This window comes from Meriones unguiculatus, chromosome 6 (assembly GCF_030254825.1).
Source record: "Meriones unguiculatus strain TT.TT164.6M chromosome 6, Bangor_MerUng_6.1, whole genome shotgun sequence".
Lineage (NCBI taxonomy): Eukaryota > Metazoa > Chordata > Mammalia > Rodentia > Muridae > Meriones > Meriones unguiculatus.
In genome coordinates, this window is record NC_083354.1 from 86,865,355 (window position 1) to 86,885,211 (window position 19,857).

The 19,857-nt window shown below is 44.3% G+C and overlaps 1 protein-coding gene across 4 annotated transcripts in view; it reads left to right on the forward strand.

The window, feature by feature from the left end:
- Positions 1 to 15,974, forward strand: part of Il6st (interleukin 6 cytokine family signal transducer) — a 40,475-nt gene extending 24,501 nt beyond the window's left edge. For 3 of the 4 annotated variants that reach the window (XM_060385718.1, XM_021633607.2, XM_021633608.2), the window contains 9 exons: positions 2,294 to 2,376; positions 3,186 to 3,396; positions 3,898 to 4,080; positions 6,150 to 6,251; positions 6,601 to 6,747; positions 7,272 to 7,412; positions 10,265 to 10,361; positions 11,853 to 11,934; positions 12,722 to 15,974. In XM_060385718.1, coding sequence (XP_060241701.1) covers positions 2,294 to 2,376; positions 3,186 to 3,396; positions 3,898 to 4,080; positions 6,150 to 6,251; positions 6,601 to 6,747; positions 7,272 to 7,412; positions 10,265 to 10,361; positions 11,853 to 11,934; positions 12,722 to 13,465 — 1,790 coding nt within the window. In that variant the 3' untranslated portion in view covers positions 13,466 to 15,974. The remainder of the gene's footprint in view (positions 1 to 2,293; positions 2,377 to 3,185; positions 3,397 to 3,897; positions 4,081 to 6,149; positions 6,252 to 6,600; positions 6,748 to 7,271; positions 7,413 to 10,264; positions 10,362 to 11,852; positions 11,935 to 12,721) is intronic. The other variant, XM_060385719.1, reaches the window with a different exon arrangement.
- The last annotated feature ends 3,883 nt before the right edge of the window (positions 15,975 to 19,857 follow it).

Below are 19,857 nucleotides of genomic sequence, written 5' to 3' on the forward strand. Positions count from 1 at the left end.
GAAACACAAGGCTCTCACAAAGCTGCAGCATCACAGCCGCCTGTGAGCCACAAGGAGCACGCCTCCGCTGCTGATGCTTCCTTTTGGACCTTTTCCTACCAAAGTCTCCCAAGAGCAGCTTTAGCTTACCTAACCCCATTCCTTCACACCATCTTGAAGAGGCTAAGACTGTCAAGGCAGACATGTCCCCTTTTGTAAGGATTTTCTCTCATAAGCACAGTGAAGAAAGCAATCTTACTATGATCATTTTGAAAATGCTCAATAAAATGATTAAGCTCCTTTGGCTTCATCAGGTTTTTTTGTTTTGTTTTGTTTTGTTTGTTTTTTTTCTGTGGAGGGGAAGGATGGGGAATTTGTGCTTTGTAACAAGGGCTGGCTTTAGACTCTCAGCAGTCCTCCTGTCCCAGCTTCTCAAGTGTTAGGGCTGTACACGAGTCACCACGTCCAGTTGTTGATGGGAATTCTTTAAGTGGGTTTTTAGAGGTTTGTGGGTCCATTTGTACAGGTTCATGAAACACCTCACAATGTAGGCAAAATACGGTTAAATGAGCAGTCAGCACTGTCTAGAGAGAGCTATCTTAGAAGGCACCAGGTAAGGCATTTCTTAAGCCTGTAGCGTGAAGCTTCTAGATGCCGTTCATGTTAAGAGCTGTCTTAACATGAGGTGTGCACTTCCTGTGTGCAGCACCATGCTAGTGCGAAAGATCTCAACGTCCTGTACCAGAAGCTTTTCAGACAGCTTCGTGCCGGCCTGTCTCCTCATTCTCTCCCATGTGTGCTGTCACTTTCTTCAGGTACTGTTTTCGTTCAAGTACTGATTGTTTTAGTAAACACTGTCTTTTCGGGTGTTCTTAACACAGCTCTGAAAAGGCAGGAATTTTTTTGCTTTGTTGATTGAAATGGGCTGTGCAGCCCACGCTCAGTGCTGGTCATAATCCTCCAGCTCCACATCTCCAGTGCTGAGGTAATGAGATGCCATGCCTCCCCACCTCCCACAAGCAGTTTTTCACGTAGTTACAGTGTTCGCTCCCTCTCTTCAGTTCTGTTTCCTTGTTTTCAGTTATGTTTTCTTATTTTTATTATCCATTCTTTAATATCATCCATTATTGTTAATCTGTTACTGTACCTAGTTTACAAGTTAAACTTTAGCGTGAGTAATGTATCTGCAGGAAAAGCGGTGTGTGTATATACATGTATATATGTATTATATATGAAACACTCAGTGCCTGCTGTCCATGTGGGGCCCAAGAACACAGCTCACACAGACTAGAGGAGCTGCTGCACTAGTGTGTGATCCGTGGGTCCCCGTGCTCCCAGCTGTCCTTTTATATGACACCTGTACAATTGTAGACTGTGGCCACACACCAACATGTGGATTTACCGTTTCAAGTAATTTAATTTCACTATCTGAATTGCTATTGGAAGAAAAACTTTATTTTTAAGACTTGATTCTTTTTTGTCCACCATACTAACAGGAATGCACATACATACAGACCCCACTTTTTTTTTTTTAACTCAGTACTGTCAACTGATTATTCAAACTTCTTAAATTAGGTGTGATGGCATGTTCTTAGAATCTCAGCTATTTGAGGTTGGAACATCATGGCTTCAGCCTGGCCAGTCACAGGGTCCCATCTCTGTTTAAATGACAGCACTGAGGTCAAATGTAAGAGAGGACGTACTAGTCAGTGGAGTGAGAAAAGATTTGCGTCAGTCTAAATAGTGGGTTTGTTGACCATGAAGAAGCAATTAGAACAGACAAGTGAGAAGACTAGTGAGTGGAGAAGGCTGGGGAGGAGGCTGCACTGCAAGGGAAAGGCGTTTATGTGGAGCCAGTGACCCACCCAAGCAGAAGAGACAGCATGCAGACACAAACTGGTAGTGCTGCTTCCTTATCTACTTGTAGGAATATACTTATATCTCTATAACATTAAGATTAGAAAAGAATTCCATTATAATCAACAGCCAAGCACCATGGCACAAGCCTAAAGTCCCAGCTGCTCAGGAGGCTGAGGCACAAGAATCATTTGCACCAACAAGTTCTGACCAACCCTGGGTAGCATAGCAAAACGCCATCTCAAATAAATAAGAAAGATGATGACGATCTGAACTGTGAGCTTTCAGGACGTTTGAAAGATAAAAGTACATTCTGTTACAGTTGGCCTGCTGTTATAAAGAGAAATTTTGTGTGATTGAAGACCAAGACCAATAAGAACAAAGGAATTACTTCAGAATTTAACTGGATGGGTGGGATTAAAAGTATTTTGTTTTATGAAGTTTGTGTTTTCTTTAGGACCATCTAAACCACCAATTTTCTGGTATAAGATAAATCCATCCCATACTCAGGAATCTAGATCTGCACGGCTCATATGGAAGGTAAAACAACAGTAACAACAAAAAAAATGCATTTAAGTGGTATTTTAAATTGTTTTTAACACATCTTTATTCTTTGCATCCTGATTTCCTCTGGACATTTAATAATGTCACTGTATAGAAACAGATAGCTTTTGAATAGCGAACGAAGAGTTCACGAGCTCAGCTGGCCCCTCCTTCGGGATTTCAGCACAGTTCATAGAAAGGTCTCCTCTGTAGGCACAAGGCCGGCGTTCTGAACATGTCCGAACTCACTAGGGGAGCCCCTAGGAAACAGAGAGGCTTGGGGAGAATGTGGGCCTCACACGTGCTTTAACACATCGTACTTTAAAAGGTAGAAAACGCTGAGGTGGACATAATGTAGACCAATATTGCAGCTGTGCAGAACAATGCAGAACCCGACGCTAGGCACGCTACAACCCTGGTCCAATTGAAGGGTTTTTTATTTGTTTGTTTTTATTCTTTCTTAGTGAGTAGTACTAAATTCAGAGTGAGCTCAGGCTGAAGAGATAGCGCAGCAGTTAGCACAGGCTGTCCTCCAGAGGATCCAAGTTTGGTTCCTAGCGCCCACACGGTAGCTTGCAACTGTGTGTAACTCCAGTTTCGGAGATCTAGCACGCTCTTCTGGCCTCCAGCCATGCGCACAGCCCACTTACCACCATGCAGGCAAAACACTAGTATTCATAAACATAAATAATTTTTCAATGAGTTTGCCTTTTCCTTCTAATTAAATATTTACAGGTTTGACATAATGGCAGAATTTGTGGACGTGAAGAGTTGATGAAATAATTTTTGCTGAACTTTTATTATAGGCATTACCTCCTTCTGAAGCCAACGGAAAAATCTTGGATTATGAAGTGATTCTTACACAGTGGAAATCACTTTCCCAGAATTACTCAGTCAGGGGTACAGAATTGATAGTAAATCTCACCGATAGTCGCTACATAGCATCTCTGGCAGCAAGGACTAAGGTTGGCAAGTCAGACGCAACGGTGCTCACCATCCCCAGCTCCTACTTCAAAGGTGCGTAGTCGTAAGCCGGTGCCCGACTGTGGGTGCCAGGGTTAAGTGTGGACAGGGTCCCGGAAGGCAGGCTGGATCAGCTGCTCTCTGTGGTCATGATTGCAGTGAGGAGGCTCCCGGCATCAGCCCTTATAAAGTACCTCAGCCCTGTGTGGGTCATTTAATTTTCAGCTAATAATTCACGCAAGTGCTTCCTGATAATCTAACTGACCTTTGAAATACCGTACCAAGGGTCTGAGAACTTCCTTTGCATGAGACATGAATATATTGTCAGTCTCCAGCTGTGAAGGACAAAGACCCAGTTTATGTAAATACATAAAACTCTTGGAGATTGGGGGAAAGTGAGAATTTGAGTTTAAAAATAAATTGACTAGCTGTGTGGAAGTGCGTTTTGATTTTGGAACCTTATAAACCACATGCTTTGGATATGATTGTAAGATACTGAAATGTCAGATTTGTGAATGTTGACTGATTTTATCTGCATTAAACTTTGTTTTAAAGCTTCTTACCCGGTTGTGGATCTTAAAGCATTCCCAAAAGATAATAAGCTCTGGGTAGAATGGACTCCTCCACCTAAATCTGTGAGCAAATACATAGTTGAGTGGTGTGTGTTGTCGGATGAAGCCCCCTGCACCCCAGACTGGCAGCAAGAAGATAACACTGTGAACAAAACCTATTTAAGAGGTATACCTAACCATTTAAGTACATGTCACGTGTCTGACTCCTTGAGACAGTTTCCTCTGCACGCTTTTGGTTTCTGTTTCCTGGTTGGTTTGTTTGTTTTACAATTTATTCATTTTTTTTATCCTGATTGTAGCCCCCTCCCTCATCTCCTCTTGGTCCCATCCTTCCTCTGTCTTCCCCCATCCCCTTCCTCTAGTCCACTGAAAGGTGGAGTCCTCCTTTCCTGCCAACTCTTTTCTATTTTCTAGGTATTGTGAGCCACTGAAAAGACTCAGAGCCTCATTACTAACTAGATGTGTGGGCTGGAGAGATGGCTCAGATGTTAAGAGCACTGGCTGTTCTTTCAAAGGTCCTGAGTTGAATACCCAGCAACCACATGGTAGCTCACAACCATCTATAATGTGTCTGGTCTTCTCTTTTGATGTGAAGACATACATTCAGACAGAACACTTATAAATAACAAATAAATATTAACTATATGTGTGACTATTGGCAAGTTATGCTTTAATACTTAACCTCTCTGAACTGTAGGGTCTCTGTATAGAGAAAAGGGCTAATACTTTTTTAAAATAAAAATAAAAAATATTACATTACTTTATTAACAAAAGGATACTAACAAATTGTAATAGAGGATCAAGGCCAGCCTTTATAATCATTTGGTTGTTGTTATGTGTGCTGCACTCAGTGAACTCTGTCACCTTCCAGATATAAAATATAAAATAAACAGGGATGGCTGCCGGAAAGAACTGGTGCTTTCCTTATAAAATGGTAGTTTGGTTCTTTGCAAGCTGCTGTTCGAAGTTAGTAATCTTGGATGTCTCCTTTGTCAGCTTTACCAGATATAAACCATGGAGCTGGGGAGCAGCTACCTGGAGAGCTTAAAGACTGTAGGGTCAAAGGTTTCAAGGCTCAGAATCCAGAAAGCATCATTATTAGAGCTGAAATTTAAAATGGCCCATGTTTTGGTAATAGATATCAAGAAGAGGTAAAATTGCTCTTTTTAGGAAGACAAAAGGAACATATAATTTTATGAGTGTCAGTGAAGGAACTAGAAATTCATGGTGAAGGTGTAAACAGTATAATAACCACTTTATTATTTGGTAGATGTAATACATAATTTAAAAAGACCATGTTTAACTGTTTGCCTGCTAAGCCATACGTTAGTTGTCTGCTAAAACTACTTTGATAATTTGGAAGGATTAGAAATACCTTTTCTTTTAAAATTGAGGGGGAAGCAGCCTTAATTCGCTTTTTTCCAACTCCACTCACTAGCCACAGCTGTGTAATAGTTACTGCTCTTCCCTTGATGTGACCGTTGCAACTTGGCAGTTCTCAAAATTAGCTGAAATCGTGTCTTAGTGTACTAGTGTTACGAAGAGCCACTATGGCCACAGCAGCCCTTATAAAGGCAAGCGTTTACTTGGGGCTGGTTTCCAGTGTCAGAGGTTTATTTAGTCCGTTATCCTGGTGTGGGGCATGGCAGCGTGCAGGCAGGCATGATGCTGCAGGAGAGGCCTATATCTTGATCAGCAGCAGCAGGAGACTGAGCCCCGTGCTGGCTATGAACATACGAAGCCGCAAAGCCTTACTCCGTAGTGACACACTTCTCCCACAAGGCCACACCTCCTACTAACGCCACTCCCCACGGGCCTATGGGGCCATCTTCTTTTAAACCACCACAGAAACCTAAGCTGTGCAGAATAGTCTGAAGTGTTTAACTAATCCTGAACGCGAAGGTAGTCACTCCTTCTGTTCACAAGAGAAATACTTTTCATACTTTTTGGTTCAGTGTATAAAAGTAACTTTAGTTTTTGTCGTCACGTATTTAGTTCATCATAGCTTTGCACTCACAGTAGAGCAGAGACTAGCTTTTAGCTCTTCACCTTCTTCCCACCTTAGCCATCTGAATGCTCGAATTACACAGCCAACATTTTACTATATTAAATTTGTGTTTGGTGTACACATTTGTATAAAACTACAGGTTTTAGAAGAAAGGAAAATAAGTGGTCATGAAATTAGCAGGTAAAGTCTCATTTGGGGTAAAACTGCTTTCTCTGCTCTTGTTGTAGGCAGCCTGCTGGAGAGTAAGTGCTATCTGATCACAGTTACCCCCGTGTTCACCAACGGGCCAGGAATACCAGAGTCCATAAAGGCATACCTCAAACAAGCCGGTAGGTCCTCCCTGCTTGCTTTGAAAACAATGCGTGTAACATTCCCAAAAACATTTTACCTCTTTAAATAAGAACCCCCAACGGGTAGTGGTGGCGCAGCGCCGGGGAGGCAGAGGCAGGTGGATCTCTCCGAGTTCAAGGCCAGCCTGGTCTACAGAGTGAATCCAGGGCAGCCAGGGCTACCCAGAGAAACCTTGTCTGGAAAAAACAACAACAAAACAAAACAAAACAAAAAAAAAAAAACCAAAGTCCTTATGTTCAAAAACTTTTATCATGAAGACCCTTTACTGACTAGTGTTACTTCCTAGACTAATGCTTTTCAGTTACAAATGCGTTTGTTGTCTTCCAGCACCTTCTAAAGGACCTACTGTTCGGACAAAGAAAGTGGGGAAAAACGAAGCTGTCTTAGAATGGGACCAACTTCCTGTTGATGCTCAGAATGGATTTATTCGAAACTACTCTATTTCTTATAAAACCATTGCTGGAAATGAAATTGGTAATAAAATTGTAACAATTTCTAAGACCGTGTTACAAAGCTTTTCTTAAGTTTTTAAATACTAATTTCTCATAGAATGTGGCTTATATGTCCTTGGCAGATACCTGCAGATGTCTCTGACTCTCTTAAGCTCTTGTATTGTTGGCTGGTGGAAGGGCTCACAGGTGAAAGCACGTGTCACCAAGCCTAATGATACCAGTTCAATGCCGGGGCCTCACGTGCTGGAGGGAGAGGGGAGCAAATTGAGAATCGAGTCCCACAAGTTGCCCTTTGACCTTTATACACGCACAGGCACACATGCACACACACACACACACACAGAGTCTCTCTTGTATACACACAGAGTAAATTAATGTGACTTGACGAAGAGTTTAAACTTTAAATATATTGTTTTGTCCTTAAAAGAATTTTCACTTCTAACTGCTTGCTGGAAAAGTAATTTTAATTTTAATGCTTCTCAATGCCAAATATAGGGCAGAGGAAGCAAAAACACTGTGTAAAAGAGATGTTGTTTTCCCTTTCAGTCGTGAATGTGGATTCTTCCCACACAGAATATACCCTGTCCTCTCTGAGCAGTGATACGCTGTACATGGTACGAATGGCAGCCTACACAGATGAAGGCGGAAAAGACGGTCCGGAATTCACTTTCACAACATCAAAGTTTGGTAAAAACAATCACGAAATTTTATCTATTTTAAGTTTAATTTGACTAGAAATAGATTTACTGTGCCAAAATATTGTTTGAAAGTGCACCATCGGGGGATGGCGGCAGCTCAGTGGTGGAGCGCTTGCCAGCATCAAAGCCCTGCTTTCATCCCCAGCATGGCTGGGAGATTCACTTCGTAGAATGGGCGTGCACCGGGACGTCGACGTTTATCTGTGCCTCATAGGAACCCCTCCCCCGCTGGAGCCTGCTCAGCCGAGCGGCGAAGTTCCCTGCGCTCTGACCTAGAGCGTACCGGCCTTGCGCGGGAGGTCCTTTTTCACAGGGTGGATGGTGTCCCTTCTCGGTCTTTCCTGCACCTGCTCCTCTGCTTACAACAAGTTGAGAAACTAGCCTGGCTTACTCGCTGTCATCTCAAGTCAGTGTCCAGCCCTGCCGCTCCTGGGGATGCTGCCTGATGTCACTCATCAAGGACCCACGTCCTGTCCAGCACTGGATTTTAGCTTCACTTTTTTTTTTTTTTTATTCTACAGTACAGAATCTGCAAATTCCCTGGTACCCCTGGTTCTTAGAGCTGTGCTTTTGTTTTTCTGCGTGTGTTGCACTTTTACAGTCTCTGCTCTGCAGAGCTCTGTTACCGGCCCAGTGTGCTTATTTAGACTCCCTACATGGCTTCAGTAACCCTCTTCTTCCTGCTACGACCTTCCAGCTATTCGCACAAAACAGAAATTTAGCTGGAATTGCAATAAATGTCTTTGTATTTTCCCCTTGCATAATCAAAGTTGGGTTGCTTGTGCCTCGTTCCCCTTTGGAATCAGCTTGCCTTTGACCACAGGCGCATCACTCCCTCCACCCTGTCCTTTCTACAGTCATCGTTACAGCCTTAACATCTCACGTGGCCACTGTGTAGCCTCCCTGGAGGCACGTACATTCTTTTCTGAAGCACTGTAGATTTTTTCTTATTTTATTGAAACTGTATTTGTAATTCCCCAAATGGCACTGGTCTTTCGTAATGTCCATGTTCATTGTTGAATATAAAGATAATGTATGGATATGATGACATAAAATCCTGATCTTTCCTACAGGGAAAACCCAGTGTAGTTTCTGCAGTGAGATGCTATGTGATGACATGTTAATAGACCCATGACAGTTCATTCATTTTAGAAAAAATAATGAAACTTTGGCAGGAAACTTTTGCCCTAGTTATAAAAATCATTCACTATACGAAACTTCTATGATACATTGTAAAGAGAAATATAAATTTGTTCAAATTCCATTCTCAAATATAATCTACCAGTCTCTTTGCCATTTACATTTTAAATGGACCAGTAATACTAAAACTAATTTATAATTTGATTTTTTGTTGTTACTGCCTATCTGCAGTTTCTATTACAGCTTCTGCAAATGGCTTGGGAGTCTTGCCCCAGAAGACTTTAGCTTAGTTGAAGAAATACCACCAAAAGTAAACAAACAGACCTATATGGGCAATTTAATTAGTAAACAATACAAGTCTAAAGCCATCAGCAGAGGGTGTTTTACCTTTAAAGAAGGTTCCAGGAGGAGACAGAGCTGCAGTTGTGGTGTGGAAACTAGGCTGAAGAGGGCACAGGGCCAGGACCGGCACGTGAGCGGTCAGAGCTTCACTGAGCAGCACTCCTGAGAGCTGCTGTGCTAAGCTAGCACCGAGAGCCTTCCCACTCAGGCATTAACACTGAGCAAGTGCGATGCTGTGTCTAACAGCACTGGGGGAGGGGTGAGATAGGAGGCTCACAAGTTCAGTCTAGCCTGGCCTGCTTAGAGTCTCTGACTCAAAAAAAATAAAAAGTTAAAAAGCCAACCAATAGTTTATTCCCAAGTGTTGCACTTATTTCTGCTGGCCTTCATGGGATGTAGCCTTACTTACAAGGGGGTATGTGTGATTTGAAAAAAAAAAAAAAGAAAACCCTAAGAAAACACTTTTTTCTGAAGGGTTACTCTTTTTTTCCTATACAAAGAGTAATGAAAAGGAGTTAACTACACGACAGAGTGCAAGCTTGGTCTGTGCCGGGCCCAGTTCAGTTGTCAGCATCAGGGGGAAGGCAGGTGGAGGCGGCCGGAGGAGTTAACCACGAACAGCCACAGGAGATCAGCATCGAGCACCTCAGCCTCTCTCCTTCAGCTGGTGACTCATTCGTTTAAGTCCTGTTCTAAAAGCTGTAGAGATGTGTGTGCTGTTGAGGAATTCCAGGTTGCTTTGCATCTTAAATATGTTTTTTGTTTTTGAGACAGTGTCTGTAGTGATTGATATAGCCCAGGCTCGAGTCTGGCCTCAAACTCCCAGTCCTGCTTTCACTTCCTGCATCCTTGAGATCACAGGCAAGCGCCTCTGTGCCCGGCTTTGATGCTCTGTAAATGAGTTCTCTGCTTGTGCTGCCCTCATGCCTGTGAACATCTCTCCCTAAACTCTTGGCCCCGTAGCAGACGTATCATCATTTTGATGATTATTACCCAGTAAGCTGAACTCACTTTCCCAGCCAGTGTGTGATTTATACTTACTACACAGCCAAGTTTGCAACATAAGGACAAATGGCTGGGATTAACTAAGGACAGAGGGGGCAAGAACAGGTACCGCAGAACCTGAAAAAGCAACAGTGTGGGTAAAGGGAATATACAATTTGTCAATAATCTGCAGTACAGGCATTTGGAGGACAGAAGCGCCTGAGTGGGTTCCACAGTGAGTCAGGCCATCCTGGGTACACTGTAAGACACTGTCTCCGTAAACAAAAATCAGGCAGGATCCAGTGCGGACGTTATGTTTTGTCCTGTTTTTGTATGTGTTAACAGTTATTTCTCATTATTCCGTTTGGTTTTTAGCTCAGGGAGAGATAGAAGCCATCGTCGTGCCTGTGTGCCTGGCGTTTCTCTTGACAACGCTGCTCGGGGTCCTGTTCTGCTTTAACAAACGAGACCTGTAAGTTGCCGTTTACCTGATGGTATTTAACTGTTTGGTGTTTCCACCTGAGCCCCGGTTGTGCGTGGATGCTTACCCACCGCCCACATTCATGCCCACTCCCACAAAGTGTCCTCCATCGTTTCACTCTGTCCCGGCTCAGCGCCTGCCACGCACAGACTAGCCTGTTCTCAGTTGCCACCGCGTTGTCTTATCTAGAATTTCACCTGCATGGAGTCAGGTGGCTTGCAGACTTGGGTGGGTCTCACATTTAGCAATTCCGGAGCTCATTCCTTCCGTTGCTTACGTTAATTTTTCCCCGGTGTGCTGCTGAGTCATGATCTGTGGTGTGGCTGTGTGAGAGGCTTTCAGCTTTCTAACTCTTGCCTAGTGTTTATAATATTGCTGTGGATATCCCACTCCAGACTCTGCATGGACTTGTTTTCATGGCTCTCAGGTAATTGTGTTACCTTTGTAGAAGCCACCAGAGCAGGGCGTGCAGCTCCATGGTAGAGCATTCATGTGACGTGTGCAAGGCTCTACTTCCATTTCTAGCACTGCAGGAAAAGAAGAAAGCAATACCCCAAGCTTTCTCGTGTCTGCAAGCGTTCCAGCATCATTAGCCCTTGGTACTGAGGCGGTCAGTGTGGGTGTGGACTGACCCAGGACTGACACAGGACTCACTGTGTTTTGTCTCCACTGCCCTGACTACCAGTGCTCTGGTCATGAGTCGCCTAGCTTATGTGTGTCTGCTGCAGTCTTTGTCCAATTTTAAGTTGGGTTGTTTTGGTACTATTGAGTTGTTTAAGTGTTTTATTTGAGAACAAAAATTTTTGTCAAATACATGGTTTGCAAATTTCGTCCCAGTTTGTGTATTTTGTTTTCTTAGCTATGACTTTGGGGAAGCAGAGGTTTTTAATTTTGAAGTCCCCTTTCCTAGGCTTTTCCTCTGGTTCTTGCATTTGGTAGCCTTTTTAAGAAATCTATCTAACCTAGGGTCATATCTTCTCATTTATAAGTTCAGTGGCTCCAACATCTGTAATCCATTCTGAATTAATTTGGGGGCATCATAGATCAGAATCAGGTTTCTGCCCCCCCATTTCGTTCTGTTGATTTTGAAACAGAACGTACTTCTCAAGTAAATATGTTTGTTTCTGTAAGTCCATATTTACTTCTAGACCTTCATTTCTGATCCCCCGAACTGTTTATTCTTTTTCAGTTTTTAATTTTTTGAGATTGGGTTTTATATAGCCCAGACTGGTTTTGAACTGTTCTTGCTGCTCCTGCCTTCTGAGTGTTGGGTTTGCAACATGAGTGAGCTACCACTTTCATGTTGTCTATCTGTTCCACAATATCTTGACTTTTTTGGGAAAACAACAGGCTTGCCATATTTTACTTGGGCTCTATACTATGTTGATCTAATTTTCTGACTGGATTTCTGACAATTGAAAGTTAAATGTCTTTTCATTATTACATGCTCTCCTGCATATACCTTGCTTCTTTTCTTTTCAGAATTAAAAAACACATCTGGCCTAACGTTCCAGATCCTTCAAAGAGTCATATTGCCCAGTGGTCACCTCACACGCCCCCAAGGGTAAGATGCTATCTTCTCATTGTTTTCAATATTCAGGCTTGTTTATTAGGATTCATCTGTGTAGTTGAACCAAAGATACTCTGTCTGAGTGGAAATAAAACATCAAGTAAATGACAGTAGTTAAAATAATAAACCCTATTCTAGCACACTGCTTATTGTAGCATGTTTATGTCAACATTCCTCATACTGGTTGGTAAATACAACAAATACTTGTTGAAAATGGAAACTGAGAACATGCTACACAGGGTTCTGAGACTGGACATTAAGTCCTGTCTAACATCATCTTCACACTTAGCAGACAATGAACTAGACTCTTCACACTTAACATACCCTAGAGGAGAAATCCTTCCTATCACCATAGTAACCCTGAACTTAACAAATCATACCTGTAAAGCTGTATGAAACCTCGGTTATTTGTGTTGAAATTTTTAATGCTTTCAAGGCTTTCTCTTACCTGTTTAATTCTAGGCCGCTTACTCTTAAGTATGAAATATTCAGTACTATTTATAGTACTATTTGCTTACAATAATATTAATTTGAAAACTGGAAATAGAAACTGATTCAGACTTCTTAGTTTATATTATTTATCTGCAGTTCAGCTGCTTATAGAGAATTTCTGGGATGGATGGTTCCCATCCCTGAAAGTCACTGAAGTTTCAAAGATGCACTAGCTCTTAGAAGTTTTAATTTTAAAAGGTCATAATATAGGGCCCAGAGAGATAGCTCAGTGGTTTAGGATGTCAGAATACGCCCAGAGTAATCATTCTTTTTATTTTACCTTTTCCAGCACAATTTTAACTCCAAAGATCAAATGTACTCAGATGGCAATTTCACCGATGTAAGCGTTGTAGAAATCGAAGCGAACAACAAAAAGCCTTGTCCAGATGACCTGAAATCGCTGGACCTGTTCAAGAAGGAAAAACTGAGTACGGAGGGCCACAGCAGCGGCATCGGGGGCTCCTCGTGCCTGTCGTCCTCCAGGCCCAGCCTCTCCAGCAGCGAGGAGAACGAGTGCGCGCAGAGCACCGCCAGCACGGTGCAGTACTCCACCGTGGTGCACAGCGGCTACCGGCACCAGGTCCCGTCCGTGCAGGTCTTCTCCAGGTCGGAGTCCACCCAGCCCCTGCTGGACTCGGAGGAGCGGCCCGAAGACCTGCAGCTGCTGGACAGTGTGGACAGCAGCGAGGAGATCTTGCCCAGGCAGCAGTATTTCAAACAGAACTGCAGTCAGCCTGAAGCCAGCCCAGATAGTTCACAAATGTTTGAAAGGTCAAACCAAGCTTTGTCAGGCAGCGAGGAGGGTCTGGTCAGACTGAAACAGCAGCAGGGTTCAGATCCCATCTTGCAGCCCTGTGGGTCTGAGCAGCGGAGCCTGTTTCAGGAAAGTTCGGCTGCCCTTGCTCTCGGCATGGGGACCGATGGACAAGTAGAGAGATTTGAGTCAGCTGGAATGGAGACAGCAATTGATGAAGAAATCCCTAAAAGCTACTTGCCACAGACTGTAAGACAAGGTGGCTACATGCCACAGTGAGAGACTGACTCCTGTAACTCCAGCAGCGCCTGTGAAGAAGGGCCGAAATCCTGGTGTGTGACTTCAGATGAAAACGCATCTTCACTCCTGGAGATGATCATTGCCCTTAAGGACAGAGTCACAACTGCGCCACCTCCCTCCCAGAGTACCTGGGCTCCTCCTGCAAGCACTACATGAACTGACTTGGTTCTCTGGATGGCTGAGGGACTGTGTGCCGGATGTGCGCGCTGCAGAAAACAGTGTCTGAGAGTTACACAGCTTTTTGTTTTGCTACCTAGAAAACAGGAAATGTACGCGGGTGGCGGCATAGCACAGCTGTGCTGGAGTTAATGAGACTAGTCATCCAGGTGCCAGGAGCAGACGTCTACACCTTCCTCGGCCAACAGCATCGTCTAAAAGTGCCATGGGCCACACTGTCCAGATTTTGTCATCTGGCAAAAGACATAGTCGGGGCAGGCTCATTTCTGGTTCTGCCAGTTACAGAATATTGTCTTGCTGCCTGCTGTTGGTGTCGATGCTGCCAGCTGTTACTGAAGAAAGGGACGAATTTTAAAGATGAGCAGTGTTAGAATCCCCATTTTCTTAATATTACCCCAAACCTTACAAAAACCTGCTTATTACTGATTACCTCTTTCAAAGTGAATTAATTACACCAACCCTGTAGAGGGCACTGATAGAGCTAGCAATGAACCCATCTGGAACCCATAACCCATCTGGAACATGTAAAAACTCCTGTTTTTTTTCACCCCCTCTGACAGAGTTTCCCTATGTAATGGAGCCTGGCCGTTTTGCAACTCCCTCTGTAGGCCAGGCTAGCCTGAACTCAGAGATCAGATCCACCTGCCTCTGCCTCCCAAGTGCTGAGATTAAAGATATGAGCCACCACCGCCTAGCTTAAAAAATTGCTATCGTTAAAGGCTTAAGGTGTTGATACTCTTCTGAGTGTAGATAAACACACCAAGGATGAGGATTCCAGAGATGGGCTGAGGAAGCACTATATACAGAAAGTCTTCAGCTTTAAACTGTTTTAATTACTCCACCTTATCTTTATTTTCAAAAGTAGCAGGAGGTGCTTGCTGGAGGGCGCCATTCCCCACAGCCACAAGCATCATCCCAGAACGTGCCCTGATCTCAGCAACCACGGAGGTGGTGGAGGTGGCCGAGGTCCTCATACAGAGCTGATGAAGCCAGAAGGCTTTTGTTAGTTTGCTGGGTGGGGATTTGAACTCATGGCCTTGAACATGGTAGACGCACTCTCTAGCTCTGAGCTACCTGGTCACACATCTCATTATGTTATTTAGGCTCAAGTGATCCTCCTGTCCCAGTTTCCTGAGTATTTGGGACTTTGGGTATGTGTTGCCACACCCAACAAAATATGGTATTTTTAATATGTGCCTTTTCTGAGGTAGACTTTTACATAGGATTTAGGAATATCTTAAAGGTAATACGCCTAGTTGCTTTGTTACGGAACAGTCCAAGCCTCCAGGGTTTAGCACTAAAGCCATTAATGTATTTGTGCCTAACTTCCCAGTGTGGCATGGAGGTGGGGCAAAGAGTAGACCCTGAGTGTACTCAAGAAGTGACCGAGCTCCACTGTGGCTGATCACCAGCAGCCGGGCCCACAGGAAGAGTGTGGAGTTTCAGACCGTGGACACACTTAAATTGTCTATAAAGGTTACAAAACAAACAGCTAAGAAGAACTGATACTCATTCGGTTGGATGCAGTTTTACCTGTTCCTCTCAGAATGTTGTTTATATTAGATTTGCTGATAGGTTATCATTTATTTTTTTATAATAGCTAGTACTTTTCTGAGTTTTTTCACATGTGTAATCCTTGTGAGACAGTACATGCTTTGTTCTCCTATATAGTTGCCCTCTTGGCAAAACCAAGCTGAAGTTGGTAAATTGAAAATAGGGGATGAGTCAGGCACAGAAAGGTCAGACAAGGGTCAAAGAGCCCAGAATTCACACTACAAGGTAATGGTGTCCTGACCATTCAAGTTGGTCGTCGAAGCCTGGTCCGGGTCAGGGCTGAGTGCGCCGTGCATATAACACAGTAAGTTTCTCGTTTTCTCCCTGTAAGTGGTCTAGTTACATTGCTGTTTTCGTGTTTAGCTGTACCTACTTCCTCTCAAACAGTGCTGTGAACATTAGTGAGAGGTCCACACTGGGAGTGCTGGTTATCCAGTGCGAGTTCATGAGTGAGCATAAGAGACCTTTGGAGGAGCCTCACGGAAGCAAGTTTGCATGCTGATCCCCTTCAGAACGCGCCTCGGTGATCCCAGCCTCCACCAGCAGAGAGGGTGGGGCAGTTGCTGCATGAACTCTCACCCCGGGGATGTATGATGGAGTACCTTCCTTTGCTCTAAGAGAAAAGTCATAAACCTATCTTCAAGGCAGACTTTGCAGCATGCTTTAGAGGAATCTGGATGCATGTGCCTTGTATTTTAGCTAGGCAGAGAAACTATTCTTTATATAAACCAGTCTAATAAAGCTAGTTGTGCAGTTACTCACTCTTTAATTCTTTCATGCGTAAAGTACGGTATAAAATAAGGCAGAAAACAGCCTCTCCCGTGACCAAACCAGTTCACTGATTCTAATGTCTCTTTAGGATTCAAAGGGAAGGGGAGGTTTGATGCTAAATCACTATTATAAAACTGTAGAATTTCAATCTTTTACCCACTCAGACAAAATCTTAATCCTTTTAAAAGCATGAATCAGTACTCAGGAACACAGATAAGTGGAAGCAGGCAGAGAAGTGCCCCCCCCTTCTGTCTGCTCCCCATCATGTCTCCTGTCTGCTCTGTTCTTTGAGTTTTAGCAAAATTCTTGATGTGTGTTCAGCAGCTCATGTGTTGTTTTTTGTTTTTCAAGATAGGGGTTTTCTGTGTAGCGTTGGCTGTCCTGGACCCTCCTGCCTGGGATTAAAAGCGTGCACCACAGCAGTTCTTACTAATAAGTCTTAATAAGTAAGAACTGTGGGTCTTATTGTGCACTTAAAGTAATAGAAGTTTTTACAGGACACTATCAAAGCTTGTGTTTAAAGCTTGTGTTTAAGCTTGTGTGATACCTTTAGGCATCACATACTATTTTTAAAGCTGTCCTTTTTTTTCCCTACCCACATAACTAGTAAAACTATGGCATAAATTTAAACCTAATCGTAGGAGTCCTCGCTGTTATTAACCACGTATACACGCCAGGAGACTTCAGCCTGTTGTGCTCATTCTCTCACGTCCCTGAGTTTGTTTTAAACACAACTTCTGTTCAGTAAGATTTTTAGTGAGCTGAGTAAAATCAGTAAACTGAAAAAAAAAAAAAAACCTCAAATGTCAGTTATTAAAAATAATCCCTTAGGCCAGCTTTCTGCTGTAGGTATTACTGTTAAATTATTGTGCCCAGGTAATACTACATGTTTTAAAAATGTGCCTTCCCATAAATTAGAAAACACAGCCGTGAAAGGCTAACTCTTTAGGGCTAGCGTAAAATGGGGCAGCACAGACTTCAAAGGTCTAAACCGGCAGACCCACAGCTGGCCCGCTCTGGGGCCTGGGCACCATTTGCTTTTCAGGTTACTTGTAAGTCCTTGTCAAGACAAGCTTTCTCAAGCCAGATGTACTCTCTTGGATTCGTGGTTTGTTTTCCTGTCCCATAGATTATATGCTCACTGCCTTAAAGATAAAAGGTGAGGGCTCCAGGTGAGTTCCTGTGCTACTCGTTCGCTCTGTACTTTCTCAAGGCTTTTTGCCTCCTGTAAACTCCCACTAATTGGTCAGCTGGTTTGTCTGGTTGCTCCATTAGCCAGTTGTCAATACTGTCGATGGGTCAGGATGAAAAGGCACCAGGCTCTTTGGGTAGAGAGAGTCCTTTGATCACCAGCTTAGTCTGGTCGCTCCAGGCTGCAACCGCTGTTACGTGAGTAGAAAAATGTGATAGTACAGAGGTGAGATTCTGCAAACCCTGCAGCTTAATGCTAGCGCCCTGCCAGCCCGGTGTGGCAACAGGCAGCAGCCATGGCTCCCCCCTGTGCTCTTGGCCCTCAAGGTTGCCTGCTGTTGTAACACCCACCCCCACCGCTTCATTGCTCGTAATTACCTCTGTAGGAAGTTGCATGTGCTAGGTATAACCAAAGCTATCATTTTTATGATGACTCCCCCACATGGCTTTCTATATCAGCTCTAACCCTTTAAGTAAATTGGAGAACGAAATTGTCTTTTCTGTTTTGGTATTTATCGGTGCCGATGTCGGTGAATACGGGTCTCCGTTTCGATGATGTTCTGTGACTTTTTAAAGGCTCCTTTGGCTTAGTGGGGTAGGAGTTAGCATAAACGGACACACCGCATTGGCCTCAATGACACGGCAGTCACAGTTTTGAGATTCACTCCATAAACTGCAATTCCAACCTCTTCGCCACCCTGTGTATTTGCTCGAGGAACAACTATAGAGGTGCTGCGCCACCTTGTGGCCAGTCCGTGCCTGCGCGGCTGTAGTCTCACGTCTGCCTGTCCGTGAAGTGTGAGTAAAGCAAGTGTGTCAGCAAGTGTGAGTAAAGGTCCCAACTACGGAGGTTTCCTCTAAGAAACAAACAAAAAAGCCTAAACTAGTCAGGAAGTAAATTTCACCTCTTCAAGTCTGTGTTGAAATTTATCCAGAAACCTTCACTTTGGAGTTTTTGTTCAAGTCCTTCCTGCCTTCCAAAAGATCATCCTGTTTCCCTGGAGGCAAATGGCCATCTGACTGAAGACTGCTTAACTTCCCATTGCTTGTTTTTTTCTTAGCGGAATATATAAAACTCCTTCCACAAACCACAGCAAAGTGGGAGATGTTCTAGGTTTTCCAGTTTATTGGCTCTGAAAAGGCGTTCTAGCATTTGAGGGGTAAATAGACAAAGTCAGGGATTGAGGACCACGGGGGGAGGGGTGTTCCTTTGATCTGGGTGAAGTCTGAAGGGGGATGATAACAAGAGTGAGGCAGCAAAGATGCCAGGCGGCATGACTGACCAGTCAGACCAAGACTCCTGAGAAAGGAGAGGCAACCAGCGGGGGGGTGGGGCAAAAGAGGTGTGAGGCTGTGGACAGCGCCAAACAGCTCTTCCAGGACCAATACAGAGGCCCTGTCTCTGGGTCCAGGAAATCCAGTCTCCTTCCTAGGGAAGCACCGAGGGAGGTCTTAGTGTGTGTGGGGGGAGGTTGTTTATCAACTCAGGAGGGTGGAATCCACAGCAAGGACCATAGTATGCACCCTGGCTAAGGTTTCTTCACTCACCACTGGTGACAGGGAGCTGAGGAACAGGCCACTTCTTTCCGGGAAATTAGTCACAGCACACACCCCTCTCATTAACCGCTCACACACAGAGACCTCTCCCAATTCCAGTCTCAACATGCACTCGGCACGCACATACACACCCTCTCCCAAGACCGTAGGCATCCTCTGAGGTTCTGGGTCTCTCCAACCTGAACAATCCTCTCTCCATTTTTGGATGGTGTCAGGGAAAGTGGCATCAAGAAGGGGCAGGGAAATGTGTGTTCTCAGTAAGGACCGGCTCACAACCTCCCGAGTTTAACCGTTTTCTAATTAGAGATCCACCCGGAAGCTAAAAACAGCGCAAAGCCAAGCTTAGAAAGAGTTGGGGTGTTGGAAGGCCAACAGACTTGGTCAAGCCTCTCAGACACTCGGCCCATTGGAGATGACAACAGAAAACGCTGCTGTTCACAGACCAGCTACACACTAAGCACAGCAGAGCACTGTCAATGCGGGATTGAAGCTGAAGGCTTAGGAAATGATCAAGCCACAGGTGAGTAGGCTGCAAACCCAACGCCCACACATGGGTGACACCTCAAGCAACCGTGTTCTGCCTTTAAAACTAGGGAGCGTCCTTCCACAGCTGGGGACAAGGACTGGTAAAATAATCTCTAAAAAGGCTTGGTGAGAATGCCCTCAGTGAAGTCTGGCCCCTGCTCTTGTTCAGCTTCCCTCCAGCAGAGTTGAAAAGCTAGCTGGAGCCTACAAATCCCACAGGGAGACTCTCAGCAGAGCAGTTTGGGAGTGTGAAAGGCTAGCCCATTGCCTAGGGTGGACATTCTCAGAGGCGCATTTACTTTCAGGGTCTTCGTGGACCAGGCGGGAGCTGCTCAGGGGTCCTTCCATCCTACTGCTCTTTCCCCCTTCCTGACAGTCCCACCCACGGCTGGCCCTTAAGTCACTGAACCTGAATTTGTCTCCTGATTTGTTCCTGGGGGCTTAGACCATCCCTGGACCTCCCTTCTGTACAAAAGCCGCCTTCCAAATTGCAACAGGGAAGGCACAGTCCTCTATGTGGGGTGACAGGTGATGGTTAGAGGTGGAATTACCCAAAGTGACAAGGTCATGGAGACCCAGGTCACCGAAGTTCCAGG